The sequence below is a fragment of the Takifugu flavidus genome, chromosome 9 (assembly GCF_003711565.1).
Source record: "Takifugu flavidus isolate HTHZ2018 chromosome 9, ASM371156v2, whole genome shotgun sequence".
Classification (NCBI taxonomy): domain Eukaryota; kingdom Metazoa; phylum Chordata; class Actinopteri; order Tetraodontiformes; family Tetraodontidae; genus Takifugu; species Takifugu flavidus.
Window position 1 is genome coordinate 11,840,128 of NC_079528.1, and position 23,137 is coordinate 11,863,264.

Here is a 23,137-nt window from a genome sequence, read left to right on the forward strand (position 1 = left end):
CGATAAAGACCAGAAACTCAACATTGAACGTTAGCAACTATATTTTTAATTCGCGCCCGCGACATTTATTAGCTAGGGATTCCAGTCGGAGGTCAGGCTCACCGAAAGAAAAACGGCTTTCGAAACCTTTTTCCAGCTCCGCGTGGAGGCAAAAGTGGCCTAAAATAAATGGGGTTTAATGTTAAACAAACTCAGCGGCGGAGAGAGAAAATAACTGCTGGAATGGAAATGAGGAATAAAGGCGCTGCGAGTGAAAAATGCAGCTTTCGTGGGGCTGCGCCAGATTTGCATTCAACCAATCTGAGGAAAAAGGGTTTAATGCAAAGTTAGTCGCCGAGGCGTCACCGCCACACACGCCACCGCTTTTGCACGTGCACACAAACACACATTCATCACTGCGATATTTCATTGCACAATCCATCTTAATCAGCTGGTCCATCAGAGACAATATATCCGCCCCTCCATCTTTCTCTCATTCTCTGGACGGAGTGATTGAGGGGTGTAAAGAGGAGGATGTTTCTGTCGGTGGACTCCTCCCTTAAAGCCCCCCCCCCCAAACCCCCACCAGGACGGCTCTTAAGTGCTTGTGGGTTTTTATGATTGTAGTGTTTTATAGGAGTGGGCAGGAGCCAGGGGCTGTTAAAGTGTGGAAGGAAGGAGGGAGGGAGGGGGAGGTGAAGGAGGATGAGTGGAGATTTATAGCAAATCCAATCTTTATTGAGAGCAATGCAAATGACAAGCAGCCCCTGGCCGGCCTCCTTCAACGCCCTGATTACCTGATAAACTGAAGAGGGTGGCACACACACACACACACACACACACACACACACACACACACACAGGTAGGGAGAAGATGAACCTGTGTATCTCCCATCTTGTTAGCTCGCACTGTTGAGAACAGGTGTGTGTTGCACATCAACGCCCAATGAGGAGCCAGGAATGAAAGCCCAGCCCCGCCCCTCCCGGCTCAGCCCACAAGTCAACCGGCGCAGCGTTTAATTGGCCACAGTTGGTTTCAATTGAAGGCAGCTGAATGATTTCTTCAAGGCCTTTCAGAGCAGAAAAACACTCCCATCCGTGTCAGAAACCACAGGCGACCGCTCTGCTGTTTAATCGGCAGCAGGAGAAGGAGTGTGCCAACAATTTTCTAAATGAGAACTAAGGCTCTGTTGTGCAGCGGCCGTCTGCCTGATCTCTCCGAGCGTCACTCTGACATTACGCACATCGCTCAGAGCCTCTTAGTCCATCACTTAGTCATTGAATTAAAAAGCGCGCCTTGGAGAATGACCTCAGAGACGGTCAGCAGGCAGCTCAGTTTGAAAAGTATGATCAGACAGACGCGCTGCCGTAACCCTTTTGCGAGTACCTGCATGTTGCCATGGCAACGCAGTCCAAGACTTAAATACAAACTGTGCCTCCCTCCCTGTTTCTCTTTTATCACCCCCCCCCAGGGTCTCACATCTCTTTTCATCCAGCTTGCTGACTTTCTCTCACGCTTCCATGTCCCTGCCATCACTCCTGGAGTGCGTCTCACTCTCGTGCCCCTCACCTTGCCTGCTAAATGACTTTCCGAGACGCTTCCTGTGAATGATTCCACAGCTCAGTAAACGCTCCAATAAAAGACACACACACACACACACACACACACACACACACACACACACACACACACACACACACACGACTGGAACTGGCTTCTGAGGAAGCAGAAACAAATTACATGCCGCCTTTGCAAACACACAAAAAATGACTTATTCATTTGTGTGCGTTTGCCAACACACAGAGACACACTAGTTGCCATATTAAACTAATCTATTCAGCGGAGGCTGGCACACTCTCCACCTGCTGACAGTCAGCTGCCAAAGAACATCAATCATTTTCCTCTAAAGCCTCATCATCAAGCATCATTTAGGCATGCTGCTCTGTCTCACTCTCGCCAGAAACATTGTCAGTGCCAACAGACCAATTAAATGTTCCCCAAATAAACAAATAATTGTGGGGGGAGTGGGTCTCGGCTGTGATGGGCTGCCCTCGGGCTCCACCTGCTGGTCGATAGAAAACTACGACCCAGCACAATAGCAGGGACAAGTAAAGGTCTGCATGAAAGGACGAAAAAGAAATAAACAATCTTTTTTTATAATAAACCTTCTAATATGCACACACACTTAACTAAATGATGACCTCAGTTTATCTCGGGGTGTACTACAGTTTTAAAGGACTGCAGTTTTTCACACGGGTTTGCCCTCTGTGGTCTTTAAACTGCAAAACTGAAACCCCGCAGCGAAATGGAGCATTCAAGTGTGAAACCTTATACAGCCAAAGCTGCCCCTCCCACACACAGAAAAGAAGACACCAAAATGTTCTTGCTGGTGTTTTATGTTCACTTATGCGGCGTTCTGTATCAGAGCAGCCTGGGGCGACGCTCTCATCCTCACACGGTTAATTCTTTATTTTCCCATTCATCCCATTTACTTTGCCACCAAAAATGAAACTCAACTCCAACAAAGGTGTCTCATTTTAGGGTGGTATTTCTTTGATAGTGACCAAAAGGAAAGGACAAGTGAAGCACTCTCTTACACACACTTACCTGCATTAACAATAGCATCAATCTCCAGCTTGGTGATGTCACCACTGTAGAGGGAGATCTTCTGGTCCAAGTTTTCATTCCTCTTGCAGATAACTTGTTCAGGAGGACCTGGAAAAAAATATCACACACAGATGTTCGGTCAGAGGTTGTGCACATCTGAGCTGCTGCTGGCTTCTATAATTACCTAGAGTATGAACACTTCTAAAATTATCTCATTTAAACTGTGATCAGTGTTTTACAGCCCACAATTTGCTCTATGATCATGACTTATTTTTAACATTTTTTTATTACAATTATTTCAGTGTTGTTTTATTTAGAGGGCACCATAACTGCATCATATCGCACAGTAAAATTCATTTTATTCATCTAAATCATATACACCCTGATGTCATCTGGGTTCATGTGTATGTAATATTTAACATTTAAGAGAGAGAGTGACCTGTAGTGGGAGTCCAAGCTGGGATGTCATCTAGTGGCACAAAGCCGGAGGTCCTGTAGTACTGACGTCTGTCCTTCACTGAGCAAGACAGCAGGAACTCTGAGAGAGGCCACAGAGAATCAGATCAGACCGTTATTTATCTATATTTAATTTAGGACATATAGTCTATTTGAATTTTGGCCCATTAGATGTCGGTACTGTTGGTCTGACATCAATTGACAGGGTCCAGATTTAACATTTCGGGGGCTTTAGAATTTAAGATCAAAGCTTTACTGAGCTGAAGGGTGCTTTAATGCAGTCGATGGTGTCACTGGTTTGCAGGATTCTGAAGAGCATTTGAATGGTCAGGGTTGACAGGTGCTTTGGTCATGTGATTCCAGACGTGTGTGTTTCACTTTTAACCATGCAGACTGCATGACAAGCGTTGAAACATTGATTTTAACATCCTTTTGATTTGTGTTACACGGCCTCACCCTTGATTTCCTTCCAGTTCCCTTCAGCGGAGTTCAGGTTAACTTTGATGGCCATGGCGGAGAAGGTTCCGGTGTGGAGAGACTGTACCAGCGTGGCGGTACTCACTCCTGCGGCCAAACCCAGAGCGATCTTCCCCAGGATGCCTCTTCCTCCCCGGCATATGGAGGAACCGCTTTTTTGGCTGGACGTGCAAACTGCGGCAGATTTTGAAAAGGTCTCACCTCGGGGAGCGATATTAAAATGGCCGCGGAGAGAAGTTGGTGGCTTCTTTACAAAGTGTTGGCTCCCAGGAGATAAAATGTGTTTGAACTTGGCTCCTGCTCCCTGAAAGTTGGCCGTGATACGGGGCAGAGGGCCGGTGCAGAGGGGGGATTTATATGCAAAAAGCGCTGCCATTTGCAGTGCCATGCCTCAATACCATTAAAAGTAGAGCTGCTGTTACCCAACAAAACCACGACGTCGAACACACGGAGGTTTCGATTTCGATTTTAAAGCAGCGCACTGCTCCTGCGATGGTTTGGTGCGCTGGCGTCCATGTGCAGCGTTGTTTAGGACGTCGACGGGCGGAAGATACCACTGAGCAGGGGCGGTTTTCGCATCCGGAAAGCGCTTTAAAGACAGAATGGTTTCCCGAGACCTCACGTTATTTTAACCACTGCTATAAAAGCAGTGACCTGAAAATTGAAAAGTGAAAGCACAAGCAGCATTTTCAAATTTGGACAACCAGAGTTTACCCAGACTGCTAGGAATGGAATCCGCCGGTGACAGCGCATTCAGGAGCAGCGGAAATACTGCAGTTGATAGGCGGCACATTAGGACAACAAAGCTGACAGCAAATTCTATGTGAAATATTAACCAGGAGTGCTTGAACATTAACTTCAACAAAAAATTAATGTAGAAAATTGGTCCACTCTAACTATAGCTAGGCACGTAAGCTTTTGACCTTTCCCAAGAAATAATGGTCGTTTCCCATTATTATTATTATTATTGTTGTTGTTGTTGTTGTTGTTGTTGTTATTATTGTTGTTGTTGTTGATGATGATGATAATAACATAATCCTATTCTATGCTATACGTATAGATTTTAACTGATTGGTTTTAAGTTTCTTTAAAAGTTGAGTAGCAGAAATCATCATAAAATATTCTGTACAAAGTATAGCAGACAAAAACATGTTGCATCTGTCTGAATTTCTTAAAAGAGAGGAGTAAAGCAACACAGAAGATGAGTGACTAGCTTATTTTCTCAGAATAGTCCATCAGCATTCTCATCACATGGCCTGTCAATCAAAATTTGAGAACTCTTCACATTTCCGCCTGGCGGAAGCTGACAAAAAGGAACAACCCTTTCTTGACAGGAGTAACACAGACAAAATCAGAAAGACTACAACTTGCCTGGTGTAGGAGAAGACTAACTCTTCACTGGAAAAATTCCCAGCAAACTTCTTCAGAGAACAAACACAGGAGAAGGAGTCCCACGTTCTCCAGTTCTACAGAAGTTGGACCAAAGAGACTAACGGTATTGCCTCTCTTCTGCGTGCCCCCGTGTGCATGTGTGTGTGTGTGTGGTGTGTGTGTGTGTGTGTGTGTGTGCGTGTGTGTGTGTAAAGTTGTTGGTTCTTTAATTCAGTTGGATCTCACGTTTTTGATCATATCAGTGATCCTAAGCACAGGAGCAAATAACTACAGCGCCAAGAGCTCCAACAAAAACTTAAAAAATTCTTTGTTGTGCTAACTTTGTTTCTTCGGGTGTGTCCGAAAGCAGAAGTTTTTGTCCTTGGTGATTGTTGAAACAGGAAGTATATCTTTAAATATGGCAAGTTGGCAAATGAGCTGATGGCCAGTTTTTGTTATTTAAGTGGTGTTTGTTCATTGTCCTCGGCTCATACAGCAGCAAACGTGCCTGTCTACCTGTCACATTTATTTTTTTTAGCTGCATGTGTGGCCAGGCCTTTGATCTTGTCTTTAAATGTGAAATTTCTCTCTCCAACTCTCTGTCTGTGCTTGGTTTCCCTCCTCCTCTCCCACTGCCATCTGTCTGCACTCTGTCTCACCTTTCCTTGTGTCTCTGTCACTCTCCTTCTCTCAGCATGGCAGTGTGGGACCTGTCAGTCACAGTGGAGGACCTGGGGCCCGATGCCCTTCCTATCACTGTTAGTGTGACCTCAGACCTCCACGTCGGAGGTGTTATCCTGAAGCTGGTGGAAAAGACACGTAGGTTACTGTTGACTCCTGGGAAAAAAGTTTAATAAAACCAGAAGTTTATGCTGTATCATACATCAGGCATTCATTATATAAGCACATCTTCCAATACTGTTTTGTCCTATGTTTAAACCTGTTTAGAGTTTCCCTGACGATATCCAGGAGGTGCAGCCTCTGCTAATGTCCGTTAATCCTGTCTGTTTGCAGCGTCAGCAGGTTTTATGTCTTGTGTCTTGCAGAGATCAAGCGCGATTGGTCGGACCACGCATTTTGGTGGGAGCAAAAGCAGTGCTGGTTGCTCCGGACAGCCTGGACTTTGGAGAAATATGAAATCCATGCTGACGCCAAGCTGCTTTTCATGCAGCAACACAAACCCTTGTATGTGTGTCTCCCGAGCGGCGTCACCCTGAGACTCCGAGCGTGCTTCTCCAGCTCCGTCTTTAAGGCTGTGATGGGTATCTGCAGAATGCTCAGTGAGTCTTTTTGCAATATTCATACCAGTGGTTCTGTATTTCTTTCTGACTGGCTCTGTGGGGCAAGGGTAGCACAGCTGACTCCAGATCAGCAGGTTCTGTGTTCAATTCACGCCAGAGTCATTTAACTTAAGGTGTCTGTGTCAGATCTAAAGTCAATGTTTGCTGAAGAACATTAAAGCAGTCTGGTCCTGCATCTCCAGTGGTAAAGGCTGCCTTGGGCAGCCGCAGAAAGTGTCTCATGTGTGTTTTCTCAGCCCTTTGCATGAGCGTTTTATTATTTTAGGTTCTGTGGTGCAACCTTTTGACTTCAAATACTGCAGTCGTGCTTTCAGAACGTGATCGGGGTTATTCAACAATCTAGTCAACCTCCAAGAGGTTGAGAATTGAGAGCAGCAAAGCCATCACTCCTCTTCACAGCAGTTACAAACTTGTTCATTATGGAGACTGTTTGGTTTAAGCCTACTTGATGCACAATGAGTCAAATCAGCTTTGTCCCTACCAACAAATCAAAGATTTACTGATATGTAGCACAGCAAAGCTCGGATTCATCACATATTATTAAATATTTAGAATATAAACGCTGTCAGTTATTGACAAATGTTAAAAACCTAAATCTATGCAGGGTGTCCAGTTGTTTGAATTAGAAGGGACTGTCTAACACTTTCTGGTTATGGTTAATTACAGTATGAGTGCTGCAGGAATTTTTAGTTTGTGTGATTTAATTGAACTCACAAGCTTGTCTGGATTCTGGCACTGGCCATCAGCAATGGATACATGACATGCTACAGTTTGACTGGCCACCTTTGCTTTTATGTCAAATCAGACAGTAGAAATAGATGTGACCTGGTTTGAACAGACTACCTTCTGGTTTGACTCAGACATACTCCAACTGCAGCACAGAAACTACCTTCATACACACTGTGGTGTTGATCAGATCATTTAAGAGAGATCAGGAAACACACTGTCTGATGTATCATGGTGGGGAGACCTTTAATGAGCCCGACATGATTTGAACACCTAACCTTCTGATCTGGAGAAAAAGGTGCTGCCATTGTGCCACAGAGTCCCATGTGTTCAGGTGGCAGTGGATCAGTGATAACATTTATGGTGGGAGAGTTCACTGCTGTTTCCCGATTATACTGATCTCTTTATTATTGCCTTACGATAAATTTCATTATAAAGTTACTCCAGGCTTTAAAGCTAATTTCCTTTTCCTTTTTCTTTTCCATTACCCTGACAGATATCCGGCACCCAGAAGAGCTCTCACTTCTTCGACCCATTGAGCATAAAAAGAAAAAGAAAGATAAAGGCTCAGCTGAGGAGGTTTACGACCTGACCGAAGTGCCCCTCTCCTCGGGTACACTCACTTAACTTTATTTAGTTTTTACATATTTTATAACTTGATGGATTTTATGAAGAAACCTGCCATGATTTCATCGCCTGACACCAGACCATTATTACAACTGGCGTTACAGTTTCTGCAAAGTGGGGTCACCTTGAAGAATGATCTCTAACTCATTTCTTTGCAGACTCCAAGCCCTGCCTCTATAATGGGATGCCAGCACACTTTGCTGACTCTCCTCAGATGGAGTCAGTCTACAAGATGCTGTCAGGCATACAGCCCCCTCCTTCCCCTGAGACCTTAGCCAAACTTTACCGCCCAGCCAGCGTGGTAGACAAGGCTCATATCCACAGCAGGTATGATAAACCCTTTAGAAAACAGTATTCGCTTGGCCTCCAACAGTGGAGTGGGTCACATTCTTTGGAACCAAAAACTTTTAAAACGCTTGTTCGAGCTAAAAATGTTTGTTTCTATCTCCTCAGGTGGTTGGACTCATCGCGTTGTCTCTTGCAGCAGGGAATTCAAGAAAATGACAAAGTCTGGCTTCGTTTTAAATACTTTGCCTTCTATGAAATAGACCCCAAGGTCAGTATATGTGGGGGGTGTTGTGGTTCGCTGACAGTGTGTGTGTTGTTTTCAGTCTCTCTGTGTTTGTGCAGTATGATGCTGTGCGTCTGACACAGCTGTACGAGCAGGCGCGCTGGGCCATCCTGCTGGAAGACATCGACTGTACCGAGGAGGAGATGATGCTGTTCGGAGCTCTGCAGGTAGGAAATGAAGTGTGTGGACATCGCGGTTGAAAACACGACAGGGAATCTGAGGTTAAAAACATAGTACGGACCACGGGCAAGTGTGCAAGTGTGTGTGTGGTGTGTGTGTGTGTGTGTGTGTGTGTGTGTGTGTGTGTGTGTGTGTGTGTGTGAATGTTGTGCGTAGTCTGAGAAACTGGAGACCAGTCTGAGTTTTATTCCCAACAGGAACAGACTCAAAAACTGCCATAACCCATGAATGGATGACTTTTTGTATTAAAATCTAGAGATAATGAACGTTATTGAGGCAACAATTTATCACAGCCTGCCATCCAACAGTTAAATCTTGTGTATTTTGTCATCTCCTGCAGTACCACATCAGTAAGGTGTCGCTGTCAGAGCCACAGACACCCGTTTCCAGTGCAGCCATGGATGACCTGGATTCGGCCCTGCAGTTCCTGGAGGTCAAGATGGAGGGAGAGAGCAGCTCAGCATCTGAGATACTGGTCAGACACACAGGACGTGCTCGTCTTTGAGGTTGCATTGCAACAGTGACGGAATGTCATTTTAATCCAAACATGGCAGCTTTCCTGTACTAAACGCCCCAGATGTCGTTATTCCGTTATGGCAGCATCATTCATCCTTGTATTCACTGATTGGCATTTGTCTTCCACAGGACAATTTGACTGCCCCAGACCTCAACGACTACCTGAAGATCTTCAGGTAGAAAATAAATGAATAAACAAGCTTTTATTGCCACCAACATAGTTGCTGCAATACATTGCCTCCAAGTAGAGCTTGAAATTGCTAACTCCAGCTGTCCTGACTTTCAGGCCTAAGAAGCTGACCCTGAACAAATACAAGCAGTTCTGGTTCAAGTTCCAGGACACCTCCATCTCTTACTTTAAGAGTAAAGAGGAGAGCATCGGGGAGCCCATACAGCAGATTAACCTCAAAGGTAGGTGTTCTCTTATTTAACTTATTTAGGATTCAAGTGGTCTGGCTCTGCTCTGCACTCAGTGTCAGAGAGGTTAATGAGGTCGCTTGTAATCCTTGAGAATCCAATTAATTCTGAATAATTAAGAAGAACAACATTGTGGGCCCTGAGTATGATGAAGGCCAGTTTGGAGGTTTCTGACTAAAGGATGTTTTGATATTTACGCTGAACTCAGGATGTGAAGTCGCTCCAGACGTTAACGTGGCAGCACAGAAGTTCCTCATCAGGCTGTTGGTGCCAGCACCCGAGGGCATGAATGAGATCTATCTGCGCTGTGAGAACGTGAGACTGCACACACCTCTTCCTTCGGCCCTTTCCTCCCCTGTCTCGGCCGTCTCTCCCTCACTCCGTCTCTCCTGGCGTCCTGCAGGAGCAGCAGTACGCTCAGTGGATGGCCGCGTGTCGGCTGGGCTCCAAAGGCAAGACGCTGGCCGACAACAGCTACCAGAGCGAGATCCAGAGCATTCGCTCCTTCCTGGCGATGCAAAAGAGCAGCTCCAATTCTCAAGGCAACGCACATGCCAACGACGAGAGCATCAACGCTCACAGCCTAGTGTCGCCTCGCTACCATAAGAAATACAAAACCAAACAGGTACCAGACCAGACAAATAAAGGGTAGAATGTTCCTAACATATGATGCAGAACAGTTTCTATTTATGGATCATTTACTATTAGTGATGATTTTGATGATGATACAATGACTTGAGCAGTTCTGTCTGGAAACTAAATGGATCGTGATGTGACGCCTGTTTCTGTGCATCTGTTGCTCCAGCTGACTCCTCGTATCCTGGACGCGTACCAGAACGTGGCTCAGCTCTCATTCACGGATGCAATTTTGCGCTACCTGCAGATCTGGCAGGCTCTACCTGACTTTGGAATCTCTTACATGGTTGTAAGGTCAGAATTTATGATTTTCAAAGAGTTTTAGAATTTGTTTCCCACCTCAGCTCAATTGTTTGACACCATGGAGAAATTTGAGAACTGTGAGTTTCATCATAAGGAGTAAACTATTACATTTCTGTTGCCCCATTCAAAGGAAGAAACAGCTTAAATGTCACAAAAGGTCAGATTGGAGAAGTTGAATTAGGTTGATTTGCTCCACAGATTTAAGGGGAGTAGGAAGGACGAGGTATTGGGGATAGCTCCAAACCGGCTGATCCGTATCGACCTGAGCGTGGGTGATGTGGTGAAGACCTGGCGATACAACAACATGAAGCAGTGGAACGTCAACTGGGACATACGACAGGTGACACCGACTTCATCAGATAACCCGTGTAAAGAAGAAATGTCTTCCAAACATGATTACATCTCTTACTAAAAGAATGTTTGTGCTTCTCAATCCCACAGGTGGCCATAGAGTTTGAGGGCAACATCAATATTGCTTTTAGCTGTGTGACCACCGACTGTAAAGTTGTTCATGAGTTCATCGGAGGTTACATTTTCATGTCCACACGCAGTCGAGAAAAAAGCAACACGCTCAACGAGGAGCTTTTTCATAAGTTGACCGGTGGCCACGAAGCTCTCTGAACAACCCGGAATATTGTGTCACATATAGCTAATTCAATTAAGCTTTACAGTTGCACATACTTAATGCCATGAGCAGCATGATGGATGTAGCTTGTGATGCAACATGTTGATACACAATAGTTCCTGTGGTCTTAACGGTGGTACGATGCCACTTCAGGATAAGCAGCCATGACAATCAAACTCAGGTGGGAAAATCATCGATGGCTCAGCCAACTTTTGTCTTTTGTTTCTGTCACTCAGGACAAACGCTAAAGCCATTTTTCTCTCAAAAATCAAGCGTGACTAAAATAATACAGTCAAACAAGATAGGCTTTGTTTATTAATGAACAAACGTTTACTAAAATAAATACAATTCATTCTTCATTCTCTGTTATCTTCATTTCTTCACTCCTGACATTTGGCGTGTGTGTTCAGTAAACAGGAAGCTGTGAACTTTAATTTATCTCCCCTGACACTGCGAACAGACATGTTTTTGAGCACCCATATCTTATAAGACATTTGTGCAGGAGTCTGTTAGCTAAAACCACAGCATCTGCATCCTCTGTTGGTCCATCTTCAGTCACATGATTAACCACAAACTGAATTTGCCCTCAAAGGCAAACTTTTGAGGGCAAATTGTTTTGTGTTGTGGTTTGTGTTTGTAATTGTAGTAAATAAGGCCTTTGTGTGATTCTAACTAATATTATTCATCAGAAGATGACTTTAATGTGCTGAACCCTTAAAAATGTGGCTTTACTATTCTTGTCATGTGGCTAAACCTGAACCTTCAGAGATGTAGCGTTGTGTGGAAAATAAGAAAAAGGGGAATATTCTATACAACTGGAGGACAGCTGAGTCGTGCTTTAAACCAATCACAGACCAGAATCCGCTGCTGCTACAGCAGTGGCAGGAGGCTCCCTGAAATAAAGCAAAAAGTGATTCAATGCAAAAAGGAATGTTGGGATTAAAGTGAAAGGTAAATGTAAAGACTTATTGCTTACGCGTAGGTTTCAGCCTTAATGCTCGGCAGAAATATTTGGGAAGAAGCATTCCCTCCGCGTTGCCTGTAGTCAGCAGAACACCATTTTCTGACCAGAAGAACTCAATGCCATCTGTAGAATCACAAAACAACCGTGTTAAATTACTACACGTATAAAAGGAATTTAGCATTTTGAACAGTGGACTGTTGAATGAATAATGATACCTGCCAGTGCTTTGAGGATGTCAACATAAACAGCCAGATCACAATCTTTCCTCATGCCTAGAGACCAGAACAAAATCCATCAAAGTGGATGTTTGTTGTTTGTTCATCTGACATCTGGACGACAGACGTGCCCACACAACAACAAGAGGTTACCGCTGATAACACCATCCTCGCCTGGCAGCCCTGGTGCCAGGTGTATGTGTGTCCTATTCATGCAGCTCAGGCCCTGCTGCTTGATGGAGCTCCAGTTGCGGAGGTAAGAGCCATGAACAGCTTCAGCAGGACAGTCTGGAGAACCAGCCAGGACGGGTTTCAGTTCCAAATCCATCACCTAACCGCAGCAATGCAAAAATACAACTGTTAAAATGAGCAAATGCTGGAAAATTCTGGAACATATGAAGAACACATTGAAGCACTAATTACATGAGATGGCATCTCATGTTAATTATAAATACAATACAATACAAATCTGTCAAAAAACTGAGATCAAATAATAATAATAATGCAAAAGGCATCAGGAAAAACAGTTAAGAAAAACCAGAAACTATTATTTTTGATCCATAAGAAAGGCAAATATTAGTACAAAGTTTAATATTGGTGGATTAATACTCAGGTACCTCCAGACCTGGAACAAAAGCGTGTCACTCGAGGAAAACCTTGACAGAGCTGTACCTTTATAGAATGGCCCTGAGAGGCTCGAACCTGCAGACAGCCATTCTCCGGATGGGAACGAAGCTTGAATCGCTGTTTGTCATTTGTGTTCACTACTCTTTCAACATCTTCCAATGAGTATGAACGGAACTGTGGGTGAGCCAGGAGTTCGTCCACAAACAGGAAACCATCTAGGGTGCGAGTATGGTTGATGGAAGTTAAGGTAAGGAAAGTGATTTACTTACAGTAAAAGCATTTCCCTCACCTGAACTTATTTGAAGACCCATCTGATCGGCTCCATGGCGGAGAACATAAGACATGGATTTGGACAGGTGCACATCTCTGTCCTGGCAGGACAAAACAAACAAAAAACATATTCACTTTTAAATCTACTTGGATCAATGATGTTACCTTGTCAAACTTTAATAGCAGAAAATGACAGATACATGAGAATCTATTGAGCAATATTCAAGCTCTGACCTCCCCACCCCGATTTCCTCTCCTTCGTCTCCCTCTAATTCCTCCACTTCTTTGTCCGCCATTACATTCTGCCATCAATTTGATGAGTTTTACTTAAACAAACGAAAACGACTGCAGAACGCAGACAGCTGTCAAGAGGCTTGTTTTACACTTCCGGTCTTTCGGCCTGAAGGTGGCGCTGTGGCGGTGAGGAGATGTTAGTGCAGACACCACAGAGGAAACGACCCCCTCCTCTTTTGTGCTGGAGGAAAAACATCCACCAGTGGCAGAGGTAAGAATTCATCATGTATAACATTTATACAAACGGCCTGTTAATTTAGACCATACTTCGAAACGCATAATTACAAAAATAGATTTTCGGTAGGATCGGGTTTCGATTTTAACGTGAACATATAACGTAAGGGGCTAATTATTGTTAGCATCCTTGACCTGCTTTGATACATGGAGGAATTCTAATGAAACAATTTATTGTGTTTTGTCTTTTATAGCACACGGTATTCTGCTTATGTTTGTTTGATTTTTAAATGCCAGACTTTATGCACATGTTTTAGAATCTTCAGAGAATCTACTTGTAAGTCTGGAGAGGAGAGTGTCATTAACAAAACACTAATCTATTATTTATTGTTACCGATTAAAGTCTACTTCATGGCTTTGTGTATCCTTTTGATGATGTTTGTTCTCACTCATTATGTTTTCTATATTCATAATAGCTAGGGTTAAAAACGTGTCCTTAAACCGAGCTTAACATCAATGAACTTCATGTTAAAATATCCTTCAATGTTTTGCTTTGGGGTGGACATCTTTAAGTTTCATCATGGTTTAAAGTCTAATCATCTGTTGTTGCATTTATTAATTCAAAATAAATGCATTCCAAAGCAGTAAACAAGTTCCTATGGCGATTGTAGTGAAACTGTCATAATAAAAATGTTTAAACATTTTGGTGGGATAGCACCGTAGATAGCACCATCTAGCTCTGCATTAATTTAATTTAACTGCCTCTCCCTTTTGTCTCTGTATTCCCGTCTTAGGTGATGGAGTTTCCCCAGCATTCCCAGCAGCTGCTGTCTGCACTGCGCTCGCAGCGCCAGCATGGTCTCCTCTGTGATTGCACTGTTCTGGTGGGCTCGTCCCGTTTTCTGGCTCACAGAGCTGTTTTGGCCTCCTGCTCACCGTTTTTTCATATGTTTTACTCAGACTCCCTAGGGGTCAGTGATGGAAATAGCACCAGCAGCTCCGTTACACTCGACTGTGACATTGTCACAGCTGCTGCTTTTGGCTTGCTTTTGGACTTTGTGTATGAAGGCGTGCTGCAGCTGGAGGACCATACACCAGTGGAAGACATACTGGCAGCAGCAAGCTTTCTGCACATGAACGAGATAGTAAGAGTTTGCAAGAGGCGACTGCAGAAACGAGGACCCCTGGCTGAGGCTGACAGTACTCGCTCTGAAGAGAGCAATGTCGGAAGGAAGGCAGTTGAGACAAGGAGAGACAGTGGAGGTGATGGTGATCTTGAGCCTGTGTTGGTTGTGGCAGTAAATGACTCAAATACCGTTCCCACAATATCAGTAGCAGGAGAAAGGTCTCAGTTACAGGCTGGCAAATTTGAGTCCAGGACATGTGGGGGGCAGCCTGTGGCAAGAGTTCACTGTCGCCTCAGCCCTGATGTTGCTGACACTACACAGCCTGGCATGGAAGTCCCATCTCTTCAAAGTGGAGAAGTCATGCAAGGTCTTGTTGCTGGACATTCTGGTTATAAAAGGCTGGGGACTCGAAGTCATGTAGAAGTGTTGACAATCTGCAGCCCCTGCAGCACCACTGAGTTACACAGGTACGGGTCTCCTGTGATTAATACCATTTTTCAAAAACAAAATTTACCGATTATATATAATCTTATACATACAAATCAGATTTTCCTCACCCAGTGTATATTTCTGAAGTGGCTACTTGAGATTAAAAAGAAATAGAAAATAAATAAAGCAAAATTATTATATAATCATTGTTGTAAAATACTTTTTATTGCCTCATACCACAAGAATGTTGAAGTTTTACTTCTCTTCTTTCTTCAGCAGCCACAACAGTAACCAGCGGTCCTCCCCCTCTTCCTCTTTAGCAACGGTAAGCCAGGCTAACAGTCAGTTGGCAGGGGCCATTTTACAGACAGACCTTTCCTCAAGTTCCCATCAGGAAGTCCCCCAAGTGCCTCACGAGGACTCAGAGTTCGACAGAGCCACATTAGGCAAAGAACAACAGATGCTCACGTTAATCCAAGTCCCGGGACTGAGCTCACGCCTCGAAACAAACTCCACGCACGCACCAACAGGGCACCCCCCAATTCGAATTCAGAGCACTATGTCGCTCCAGCGGCAGAACACAGACTTGTCTTTACACATGCAAACCCTCAGCCACCCTGGGAAGGAGGTTGGCATGGTGACAGTCACTAATGAAGAGAATGTCAAGGTGAAAGTGGAGGCTATTGTTATCTCTGATGAAGAACTGGAAGAGAAAGAGGAAAGTAGAGAGGGAGAACCAATAATGGACATAGATGAATTCGATGAGATCCAGGACGAGGAGGGGGACAGCCCACAGTTTCTCTCCTCCTACCAACAGGGCCTCTTACTCTCTCATTCAAATGACTACTTTTCACTGTCTCCTTCCTCCTCCTCTGGTGCTGGACCCTCCCAGGACACCACCTCTTTCACCACCTCCCGCATTCCTCCATCCACAACGCATCATAGTTCAGAGCCTTCTGCCTTTTTCCAGGACTCTTTAGGGAATGTGATTGAGGATGTGCCCACTTGTAGAGTCTGTGGAAAGACTTTCTCATGTACGTACACGCTAAAGCGTCACGCCATCGTTCACACGCGCGAACGACCGTATGAGTGTCGCTACTGCTACCGAAGCTACACGCAATCAGGTGACCTGTACAGGCACATACGCAAAACCCATGGCCACACTCTACCAGCCAAACGCAGCAAAACAGACACAGAGCCACTCCTTGCCCCAGAAATACAACCCCCACCATCATCACTCCCTAATACTACTACTACTACGACAACTACTTCAAGTTTTGAGTATTCTTAATTCTTATTCATTTCAGACTCGACAAACATTTTCATTCTATTAATATTTGTTGTCTTTTGAGTTTTCACTTGGATGCCCAACTGGAGTGTAAATAGGTGTCAATAACTGGGGGGGGTGATTTTCAACTCAGATCTTTCATTCAAGATGCCGGATGCTTGAGCATTAGTTTTGTAAAATGTCAACACTGATGTCAACCTTCATTTGTGTTTTTAACCAATATCATTATTTATTTGTCTATGTTATGATCACTATATGTAAAAATAATAACGTATATAAATATGTCGTGACTGGAAGATGCTTTTAATTACACTATGATTTTTAGTCTTGCATTTAAAAGTGAATATCTGCACATACTACAATTTTGAATTGCACTGTTTTATTATTGACAAGTGAAGAGACAAAATATTACGTACACCCAAAATGGCCTTTTGTTGCCTCTCTGGGCTTATAAATACCACACATGCCCCTTTTCTCCCAAACAGAATCTGGTGCTAGGTTGGTGCCAGTACTTAAGTGGTACCAACCTGGTGTCCACAAAGAACCAGTTTGCTTTACCATAGGCCAAGCGGAGCCAATCAGTCCCCCATCATTAAGCCAGCGTAAAACATGATGGGGTGACAGTATGTGTGGGTATAGCCTGGGTGTGTGAGAGGCTCCCATTGAAGCACAATAACAGAGAAATGCTTCTGACAATTTTAACTTGTTTTAAATGTATACCTTCTATGTGGCCAAATGACATTTGATACATCTTGGAAGTTGTTCTGCTGTGTGATATATGACTTTCACTGAATACTGAGAGACACTCAAGTTGATCATTTTAAAGAACAGTGTGGAAAATGTCACCTTGTGAATAGACAGCAATTAAGTTAGAGTGGTTGACCTAAATAACATTAGACAGGATGGTCATTGTTATGCTTTCTTTATTTGCAATAAAAAAAAAATGCATATAAAAAAATGAATGGCAAGTTTCTTAATTAAAACAGCAAACTACATCATCATCAGCATGTCCTCACAGAGCAGGTAATAGCATCCTTATCAGTCCTCTACTGGCCCGTGGATCTGGAAAAGACCGCAACAATTTTCAACAGGCCTTATTCTGTAATAGGTAAGAAAATGTTTTGCATTTTAAAATCTGCAAAGGTGTGGGCGTTTAATGTTATTAGTTATTTTAGTTTGTTGGATAATGTGGAGGAATAATTATTAATGCATATCACATATGCATATATGTTTTGGAACAAAGACTCACTGCCTCCGACAGCTCAGTCCAATCCATCGCCATCACAACCCTATCGTCTGGGTTTGGGAGCGTCTCAAGGTTCCAGTAGGTCATTTTGTCAAACACAGACGTTACCATCACAGTCCTGTCCTGAACAAGAATTACAGCACATGCATCATTTAGCATCATATATTGAATGATGCAAACTGATGTTTACCTCTTGATCTGAGCCAGGCTTGATGGTTTCTTTCAGCACCACTCCAGTATAGCCCTGTGGGCAACAAAGTTCCTGCCCCTTCAGTGCACGTCCTCTGAAGGACACCGTCATCTCTGTACCGACAAAAATACAGAGCAGATTTTGTTTGAGCACTGACTGCATAAATATTATTCGACTACATTTAGTTTATATACACGTACCTTGTTTCCGATCTTTTGTTGTAGCATGGAAGTACTGTGAGACCTGGGCTGGACCATTGTGTTCGATCTCACAGGGCATGAGGTGGACTGGGACTCGCTGTGCATCACCCACAGATGACACTTGAACATGAATGACATTTGTATTGTTGGACATGCTGTAACAGATGCAGATAAAAGAGGTGAATTCGGGAATTTTAAATGTATAAAAGCATACTTTGTTGCTGGGACTGTGAGTTAGCTGGGAACACATGTTGACTACATACACAGACGTCTGCCAGCTCCAAAACAAGTATTTAGTTATTCACTTTTTTTAAGCCCTAATCTCTGTTTTTTAATACAACCACGTCGTTAATTGACTCGAATGGCTCTTGAGAAATAAAACTTTTTCATAAAGCACTTACTTGTGTTTTTATTTAGATGTACGCGCAGTTAACTGTACAACCAGACATTTCCGGTTTACGAATAACGGTGCCTGTGATTGGATGAGACTTTCTTCTTCTACGCTCAAAATAGGTTTTCCCGGGTTTCTGAGCTCGAGAGCGCCCCTTCTGAGATGCTTTAGTTTCGCATTTTTGTCACTTTCGGGACAGTTCAGTTTAGTATTTCCAGTGTGCAGACTTATTTATTTAATCAAGATTTAAACCTATTTGTTTTTTCTTGCCATCTACACTATGGCAGACTTATGATTACTACAGTTAAAATAGTTCCATAGGTCCTTATTTAGTAGGTCTTTTTTTTTTTTGAGAAAACGTGTAGTACCACACAATTATTTAGAACTAAAAATAAAGGATGGAAAAATAGTCAAAGGTTTATTTTCAGCCATGTTTTTTGAACAACACTGGAAACAAGGACCTCTTCTGTCTGGTGATTGTCCCCATGTGGGATGGGCTAAAATCTGTCCAAGTTGTCTAGGATTTAAAAAAAAAAATTGTTGACAGAATTTCATCAATGCACAGTCAGGCCGTGCAGCAAGAAACAAGGAGCCAGTTCCTAACAACCTACATCTGAAAAAGGTAAGTTTTCTGTGAGTGTCTGACAGCTGCTGCTATTTTACCATTTTTGGATATTATTGGAGATGGATTTTATTTTGAGCATTTTTTGTTCTTGGTTTTTGTTCAAAAGAATTGCTACAATATTTATCGCCACAACTGTAATTTCAAATAAAGAATGGAGTAAATAAATAAAGTAATAAACGAATAGATAAATAAATAAAGACTAGTCCTCTCTCAATATAATGTATAGCACATTTTTGAGTTTGGAGTCATTTGTTATGAAAGCCTCAGCTTGTGACTCTCATTGGACTTGGTGGTTTCATGATTCTTCATGTTTTCAAAGCAGTTTTTGTCTTTTTCATCAGCCAATCAGAGGTTTGACCTAAATACTACTCTTCAAAATAGATGAGAATGTAATTTTAACTGCATTTATGTTTGAAATATTTTAAGGATTTTTCCATACTTCTTCATACTGTTTATGAAATTTCATTGATATTTTCCCAGCTTTTCCTGTTATTATGGTTCAAGAAATGTCTTTGCGTCCTGGACGTGGTGGTGAGCTCATAGTCCTCCTCATTCAGATGCGCCTGAAGTTCCAGGATGTTTTGGTCAGGACAAGAACTCGCCTCCAACGTGGTGTTACACAGACCTTTGCTGGGTTCTCTGTGGTCCTCCTGCTCCTGTGGATTTCTGTTTTTTTATACGGGAGCTTATACTACTCCTATATGCCGAATGTGGCTTTTTCCACAGCGGTGCACTACTATCAGAGGTATGTCTGTGAACTCGCCTGCACTGGCAAAACACACACTACACATTCTGCTGTGTCTCCCTCTGCAGATCAGGCTGTGAATCCCATGCAGCCTTCTTGTGCTCTTATCCATTGGCAAATGTGTCTATGACAAGGAACAGGAAGCATGTATGTATGATGTGTTTATATTTATATTTTCATGCAATTTATGGAAAACTCTGTAATCAACTGTAATCAAAATGTGTCTTCAGGTTCTGACATTTGGGCAAGCCTATCGGATCTCTCTGCTGATGGAAATGCCTGATTCTCAGGTCAATCAGGCAGTGGGGATGTTCATGATCAGGACAACATTTTACTCTCAGGATGGAGGCCAGGTTATCTCCTCAGCTCAGCCTGTGCGTAACACAGATGTCTGTTATCCTCCGGTGATATGTGGATCTAAATCGCTGATGCTTTGTTTTGATTCTCTGCATTCTTTTCTCCGTGCTCCTCAGGCAGGACAAGTGCTGTCGGCCACCAGCTCTCGTTTTGTAAGTGCACCATTCACGGTCTGATAACCTGTTACTCACAGAGACTTATCAGATTAAGGTTGCTTAACGCATGTTGCATTACTTCAGTGCTTTAGAGGGGCTGCCAGCGCTCAGGGAACTGTGGTGAGATGAGAAACATGAACCAGTTGTGTCATATTAAACTTTACTATTTGTAATGTTTAATGTGACACAACTGGTTGGCTTCAGGTTGTCGATTGGAAATGTGTAAAAGGCTGGTTATATAAAAATTTTCTTATATATTAAATATAACTTGTGAAATAGAGCCCAACATGTACTCTTTTAAATGTGACTTACTGATAAGAGTTTGTTGAGATCAGCTTGTATTAGCGGTCATATTCTTAAACATTCATCACTGGATGTGGCATCATATGGATGGAAGGCAGAGCGTAGCAGTGTAACAGCATCATCCCGCTGTGTTCAGAGCATGCTACGATACCAATCAAACCTGCTGAAGGTCCTGAAAACGCTGCTGATCCTCCCGGCTTTTCTGACTGGACTGTCTGAGCAAAGCCAGGTGCTGGAAGTTGAGCTCTTCTCTAACTATGTAGATGACCCGGTGAGTCCTGCTTCACTTTGGGAGTGATTTGACGAGCGTGTTTTACTAGTTTCTCCTCCATGCAGTATTCTCCATCAGTCACTGCTGTCATTGAGATCCTGTCCAACCAGGTGCAGATCTACTCATCTCACCTGAACATTCATGCTGATTTCACTGGTATAAGGTATGATTCACCACACGGATTGGCACAAGAAGAAAACTGATTTTTTAAATATCTATATAGATAATTATGCACCAAAATATTAATATATCATTACTCATCCCACAGCACATATTCAAAGTTAGTTTTATGAATATGCCCCCCCTTCTCCCTCGTCAACAGATATTTGCTGTTCAACTTCCCTCTCCTGTCAGCATTTGTGGGTGTGGCCACCAACTTTATCTTCCTCAGTGTCATCTTCATCCTCAGTTACCTGAGGCAGCTGTTCACGAGGTCTTTAGCCCCAAAACAGGTGAGTCAAGGGAGCCATTAGTGAACCTCTGAAAGCTGCAGAGCCGTAATTTATTTGTGGCCATATCAGGTGAAATGGCTACTCCCCCACACACGAACACACATATGCACACACACTTCTTGTTGTTTACAGCTGTTTACAGTAAGACAGCAACCGGATAGTGAGGACACAAACAGCAACCGGCAGGAGGACGACAGTGAGGCTGCTGCAGGTACAAAGATGCAGGACCAGATAACTTTAGGATTATGCAAGTTTATGGAAGTGAATAAATTGAGGCTGACACGAAGAATAAAACCCTTGACAGGTGCAGCAGAGGTGCCGACTTCCCCCCAAGAAACAGCCACAAATCCAAGCAAGGAGTCGCACATTGGTACTGACGCAGAGGCGACCTCCAGCCAGGTGCCATCTGACTCAAACAACGTAGAAGCCAGCAGAGCTCACTGAAACAGGACATGCTAAATGCTGGAAAGTACAAAAAAAAAAACTTCAGGAGGATCTTTATTTATCTTCTCATTGTGATATTTAAGCTTTCACATTTGGATCCTCTGCTTAATGCCACTCATCTGAAATGAACTGCAAATGTCTTATTTGTACTTTAGCTGATTTCACATAGATGCAGACATGAAAACTAGAAGACAATGTAACAAGTCAAAATCCTGTAATTTCTTTTTTTTCTGCCTGCTGTTGTTTGCTGTTGAGGATTTGGTCTGCAACATCTTTAAATGGTACCTCAGCTTTAAATTAAACTGAGCGTTTGCATTAAGAATCACATTATCTGGTATTTTAATATGTTGGATGCTTTCATATTTATCATATTTATAATATAAATTTACTTTCAACATGTACAAAGCAGCAAACAAAAGAAAAAAGAAAGCATATGGGCTTTTTGCAGCACATAAAGGATATACATTGTTCAAAAGTTGCTACAACTTTCATGTTTAAAAAGGAGTGGGAGGAATTATGACCAGTGCTGATGCGGACTAATGTCCAATTCATCAATAGTACAGCTGTGGAAATGGTGCACAGCTTCAAGTTCCTCCACATTTCCAGCATCCTGAAGTGGACTATAAATGTCACCAAGATCCCAAACAACATCCTTGCAATGTCAGGCAGGTTTCATCACCTCAGCGCTGACAGCTTTCTACGAGTGTGGAAGAGAGTAAAACTAAATTTTGCCATCACCACTCGGTATTAAAACTGCTCTGCTGCTGATAGGAAGGTGCTGCAGAGGATGGTGAATACTACCCAGAACGCCTGCAGCAGTTTCCATCCAATAAAGACATTTACATCAGGATGTGCAGCAGCATGAGACAGCGTTCTCTTTTTCTACTGCACTTGTTGATTTATTATGCATATGTTTGTTTTAGTCTCTGATTTATTATAGACTTATTGTATGCTGGACCTGAGTTCAAATTTCATTTCAGGTGCAGGCATTGTGACGGGTGGGATTAGGACCCAAAAGCAGCACTCTGGAAAACTGGACCGTGGTAATGACCTTTATTAGCACACGGGCAAACAGGAACTCAGGCAGACCAGGAAGCACAGGAAACAGTCCGTTCTTCAGGCCCAGGGCCCACTCAAAGTCTGTGGGTTTCAGGCTCAGGGATTGGGTCGAGCAGAGTCGGGGTGCGGAACCAAGGGCGGAGGATGTGAATCCTCGGAACCGTACAGTCCCGTTTACAGCGGGCAGTAGTGACAGAACGGGGCTTACAGGAGAGGAGGCTGACGATGTAGCTGAGCAGACTGGGGGTGAGCAGCAGCGAAGTCAGGACCAGGCGAGCGGGCACGAACCAGAAACGTTGAGGCAGAAGTCATGGTCAGGGGCAGAAAGCAGGTAGGTTTTCCAGGGAACAGGCGAGGCAGGTAGAACGAAGACAGGCAGGGTCAGTAACAGGTAATCTGGCAGGGAAATAACACTGGAAAGTCTCACATCAAAGCAGAAGAACAATCTGGCAAAGACTGAGAGTGCAGGGGAGGCTTATCAGCAGGGCTGATTGGGAATGAGCTGCATCTGTGCTTGC

At 43.4% G+C, this 23,137-nt stretch overlaps 6 protein-coding genes across 14 annotated transcripts in view; 3 read left to right on the top strand and 3 right to left on the bottom strand.

Annotated features, from left to right (window-relative positions):
- macrod1 (mono-ADP ribosylhydrolase 1) overlaps nucleotides 1-4,258 on the bottom strand; it is a 76,437-nt gene extending 72,179 nt beyond the window's left edge. For 2 of the 5 annotated variants that reach the window (XM_057044117.1, XM_057044118.1), the window contains exons 1-3: nucleotides 3,500-4,256; nucleotides 3,027-3,125; nucleotides 2,588-2,695 (exon numbers count right to left, since the gene is read on the bottom strand). In XM_057044117.1, coding sequence (XP_056900097.1) covers nucleotides 2,588-2,695; nucleotides 3,027-3,125; nucleotides 3,500-3,908 — 616 coding nt within the window. In that variant the 5' untranslated portion in view covers nucleotides 3,909-4,256. Of the gene's footprint in view, nucleotides 1-2,587; nucleotides 2,696-3,026; nucleotides 3,126-3,499 lie in introns of all 5 variants that reach the window. The other 3 variants (XM_057044116.1, XM_057044115.1, XM_057044119.1) reach the window with 3 other exon arrangements.
- A 465-nt stretch (nucleotides 4,259-4,723) lies between these two features.
- On the top strand, nucleotides 4,724-11,152 carry fermt3b (FERM domain containing kindlin 3b). The gene is made up of 15 exons (XM_057044112.1): nucleotides 4,724-5,015; nucleotides 5,586-5,710; nucleotides 5,938-6,171; nucleotides 7,415-7,531; nucleotides 7,704-7,872; nucleotides 7,999-8,101; nucleotides 8,176-8,283; nucleotides 8,637-8,771; nucleotides 8,942-8,988; nucleotides 9,099-9,223; nucleotides 9,438-9,544; nucleotides 9,633-9,854; nucleotides 10,035-10,159; nucleotides 10,367-10,508; nucleotides 10,610-11,152. The coding sequence occupies exons 2-15, from the start codon at nucleotides 5,587-5,589 to the stop codon at nucleotides 10,787-10,789; spliced, it is 1,938 nt and encodes a 645-aa protein (XP_056900092.1). The 5' UTR covers nucleotides 4,724-5,015; nucleotide 5,586; the 3' UTR covers nucleotides 10,790-11,152.
- trpt1 (tRNA phosphotransferase 1) lies at nucleotides 11,081-13,282 on the bottom strand. Its single transcript, XM_057044124.1, has 7 exons — nucleotides 13,104-13,282; nucleotides 12,889-12,970; nucleotides 12,645-12,814; nucleotides 12,126-12,303; nucleotides 11,973-12,029; nucleotides 11,770-11,880; nucleotides 11,081-11,686 (listed from the first exon to the last, which is right to left on the bottom strand). Exons 1-7 carry the CDS (start codon nucleotides 13,176-13,178, stop codon nucleotides 11,664-11,666), a joined length of 696 nt encoding a protein of 231 aa, XP_056900104.1. The 5' UTR covers nucleotides 13,179-13,282; the 3' UTR covers nucleotides 11,081-11,663.
- Nucleotides 13,238-17,139, top strand: zbtb3 (zinc finger and BTB domain containing 3). Of its 2 annotated transcripts, none has more exons than XM_057044114.1 (3): nucleotides 13,238-13,374; nucleotides 14,132-14,931; nucleotides 15,173-17,139. In XM_057044114.1, the coding sequence occupies exons 2-3, from the start codon at nucleotides 14,135-14,137 to the stop codon at nucleotides 16,182-16,184; spliced, it is 1,809 nt and encodes a 602-aa protein (XP_056900094.1). In that variant the 5' UTR covers nucleotides 13,238-13,374; nucleotides 14,132-14,134; the 3' UTR covers nucleotides 16,185-17,139. The 2 variants fall into 2 exon arrangements, with proteins under 2 accessions (XP_056900094.1, XP_056900093.1); XM_057044113.1 differs by having other exon boundaries at nucleotides 13,241-13,374; nucleotides 15,170-17,139.
- On the bottom strand, nucleotides 17,087-18,356 carry rnaseh2c (ribonuclease H2, subunit C). Of its 2 annotated transcripts, none has more exons than XM_057044125.1 (5): nucleotides 18,219-18,356; nucleotides 17,818-17,972; nucleotides 17,618-17,730; nucleotides 17,431-17,550; nucleotides 17,087-17,243 (listed from the first exon to the last, which is right to left on the bottom strand). In XM_057044125.1, the coding sequence occupies exons 2-5, from the start codon at nucleotides 17,969-17,971 to the stop codon at nucleotides 17,220-17,222; spliced, it is 411 nt and encodes a 136-aa protein (XP_056900105.1). In that variant the 5' UTR covers nucleotide 17,972; nucleotides 18,219-18,356; the 3' UTR covers nucleotides 17,087-17,219. The 2 variants fall into 2 exon arrangements, with proteins under 2 accessions (XP_056900105.1, XP_056900106.1); XM_057044126.1 differs by having other exon boundaries at nucleotides 17,087-17,280.
- A 111-nt stretch (nucleotides 18,357-18,467) lies between these two features.
- On the top strand, nucleotides 18,468-21,885 carry LOC130531924 (seipin-like). Of its 3 annotated transcripts, none has more exons than XM_057044122.1 (10): nucleotides 18,468-18,841; nucleotides 19,314-19,578; nucleotides 19,647-19,725; nucleotides 19,809-19,952; nucleotides 20,052-20,087; nucleotides 20,530-20,664; nucleotides 20,730-20,827; nucleotides 20,987-21,116; nucleotides 21,249-21,327; nucleotides 21,421-21,885. In XM_057044122.1, the coding sequence occupies exons 2-10, from the start codon at nucleotides 19,328-19,330 to the stop codon at nucleotides 21,558-21,560; spliced, it is 1,092 nt and encodes a 363-aa protein (XP_056900102.1). In that variant the 5' UTR covers nucleotides 18,468-18,841; nucleotides 19,314-19,327; the 3' UTR covers nucleotides 21,561-21,885. The 3 variants fall into 3 exon arrangements, with proteins under 3 accessions (XP_056900102.1, XP_056900103.1, XP_056900101.1); XM_057044123.1 differs by having other exon boundaries at nucleotides 18,469-18,830; nucleotides 19,391-19,578; XM_057044121.1 differs by having other exon boundaries at nucleotides 18,471-18,830.
- The last annotated feature ends 1,252 nt before the right edge of the window (nucleotides 21,886-23,137 follow it).

What these genes read in the sequence shown, in the direction of transcription:
- fermt3b (XM_057044112.1), top strand. Translation starts at nt 5,587, where the DNA reads ATGGCAGTGTGGGACCTGTCAGTCACAGTGGAGGACCTGGGGCCCGAT. An exon ending in ACAGCAGATTAACCTCAAAG is followed by an intron (nt 9,224 to 9,437) that starts GTAGGTGTTCTC and finishes CGCTGAACTCAG; the next exon opens with GATGTGAAGTCGCTCCAGAC. An exon ending in ATCTCTTACATGGTTGTAAG is followed by an intron (nt 10,160 to 10,366) that starts GTCAGAATTTAT and finishes TTTGCTCCACAG; the next exon opens with ATTTAAGGGGAGTAGGAAGG.
- trpt1 (XM_057044124.1), bottom strand. Translation starts at nt 13,178, where the DNA reads ATGGCAGAATGTAATGGCGGACAAAGAAGTGGAGGAATTAGAGGGAGA. An exon ending in GGGTCTTCAAATAAGTTCAG is followed by an intron (nt 12,815 to 12,888) that starts GTGAGGGAAATG and finishes CTCGCACCCTAG; the next exon opens with ATGGTTTCCTGTTTGTGGAC. An exon ending in CATCCTCAAAGCACTGGCAG is followed by an intron (nt 11,881 to 11,972) that starts GTATCATTATTC and finishes GTGATTCTACAG; the next exon opens with ATGGCATTGAGTTCTTCTGG.
- zbtb3 (XM_057044113.1), top strand. Translation starts at nt 14,135, where the DNA reads ATGGAGTTTCCCCAGCATTCCCAGCAGCTGCTGTCTGCACTGCGCTCG. An exon ending in AGCACCACTGAGTTACACAG is followed by an intron (nt 14,932 to 15,169) that starts GTACGGGTCTCC and finishes TTCTTTCTTCAG; the next exon opens with CAGCCACAACAGTAACCAGC.
- rnaseh2c (XM_057044125.1), bottom strand. Translation starts at nt 17,971, where the DNA reads ATGTCCAACAATACAAATGTCATTCATGTTCAAGTGTCATCTGTGGGT. An exon ending in AACAAAAGATCGGAAACAAG is followed by an intron (nt 17,731 to 17,817) that starts GTACGTGTATAT and finishes TTGTCGGTACAG; the next exon opens with AGATGACGGTGTCCTTCAGA. An exon ending in AGCCTGGCTCAGATCAAGAG is followed by an intron (nt 17,551 to 17,617) that starts GTAAACATCAGT and finishes ATTCTTGTTCAG; the next exon opens with GACAGGACTGTGATGGTAAC.
- LOC130531924 (XM_057044122.1), top strand. Translation starts at nt 19,328, where the DNA reads ATGGTTCAAGAAATGTCTTTGCGTCCTGGACGTGGTGGTGAGCTCATA. An exon ending in TGACAAGGAACAGGAAGCAT is followed by an intron (nt 19,726 to 19,808) that starts GTATGTATGATG and finishes ATGTGTCTTCAG; the next exon opens with GTTCTGACATTTGGGCAAGC. An exon ending in GCTGATTTCACTGGTATAAG is followed by an intron (nt 20,828 to 20,986) that starts GTATGATTCACC and finishes CCTCGTCAACAG; the next exon opens with ATATTTGCTGTTCAACTTCC.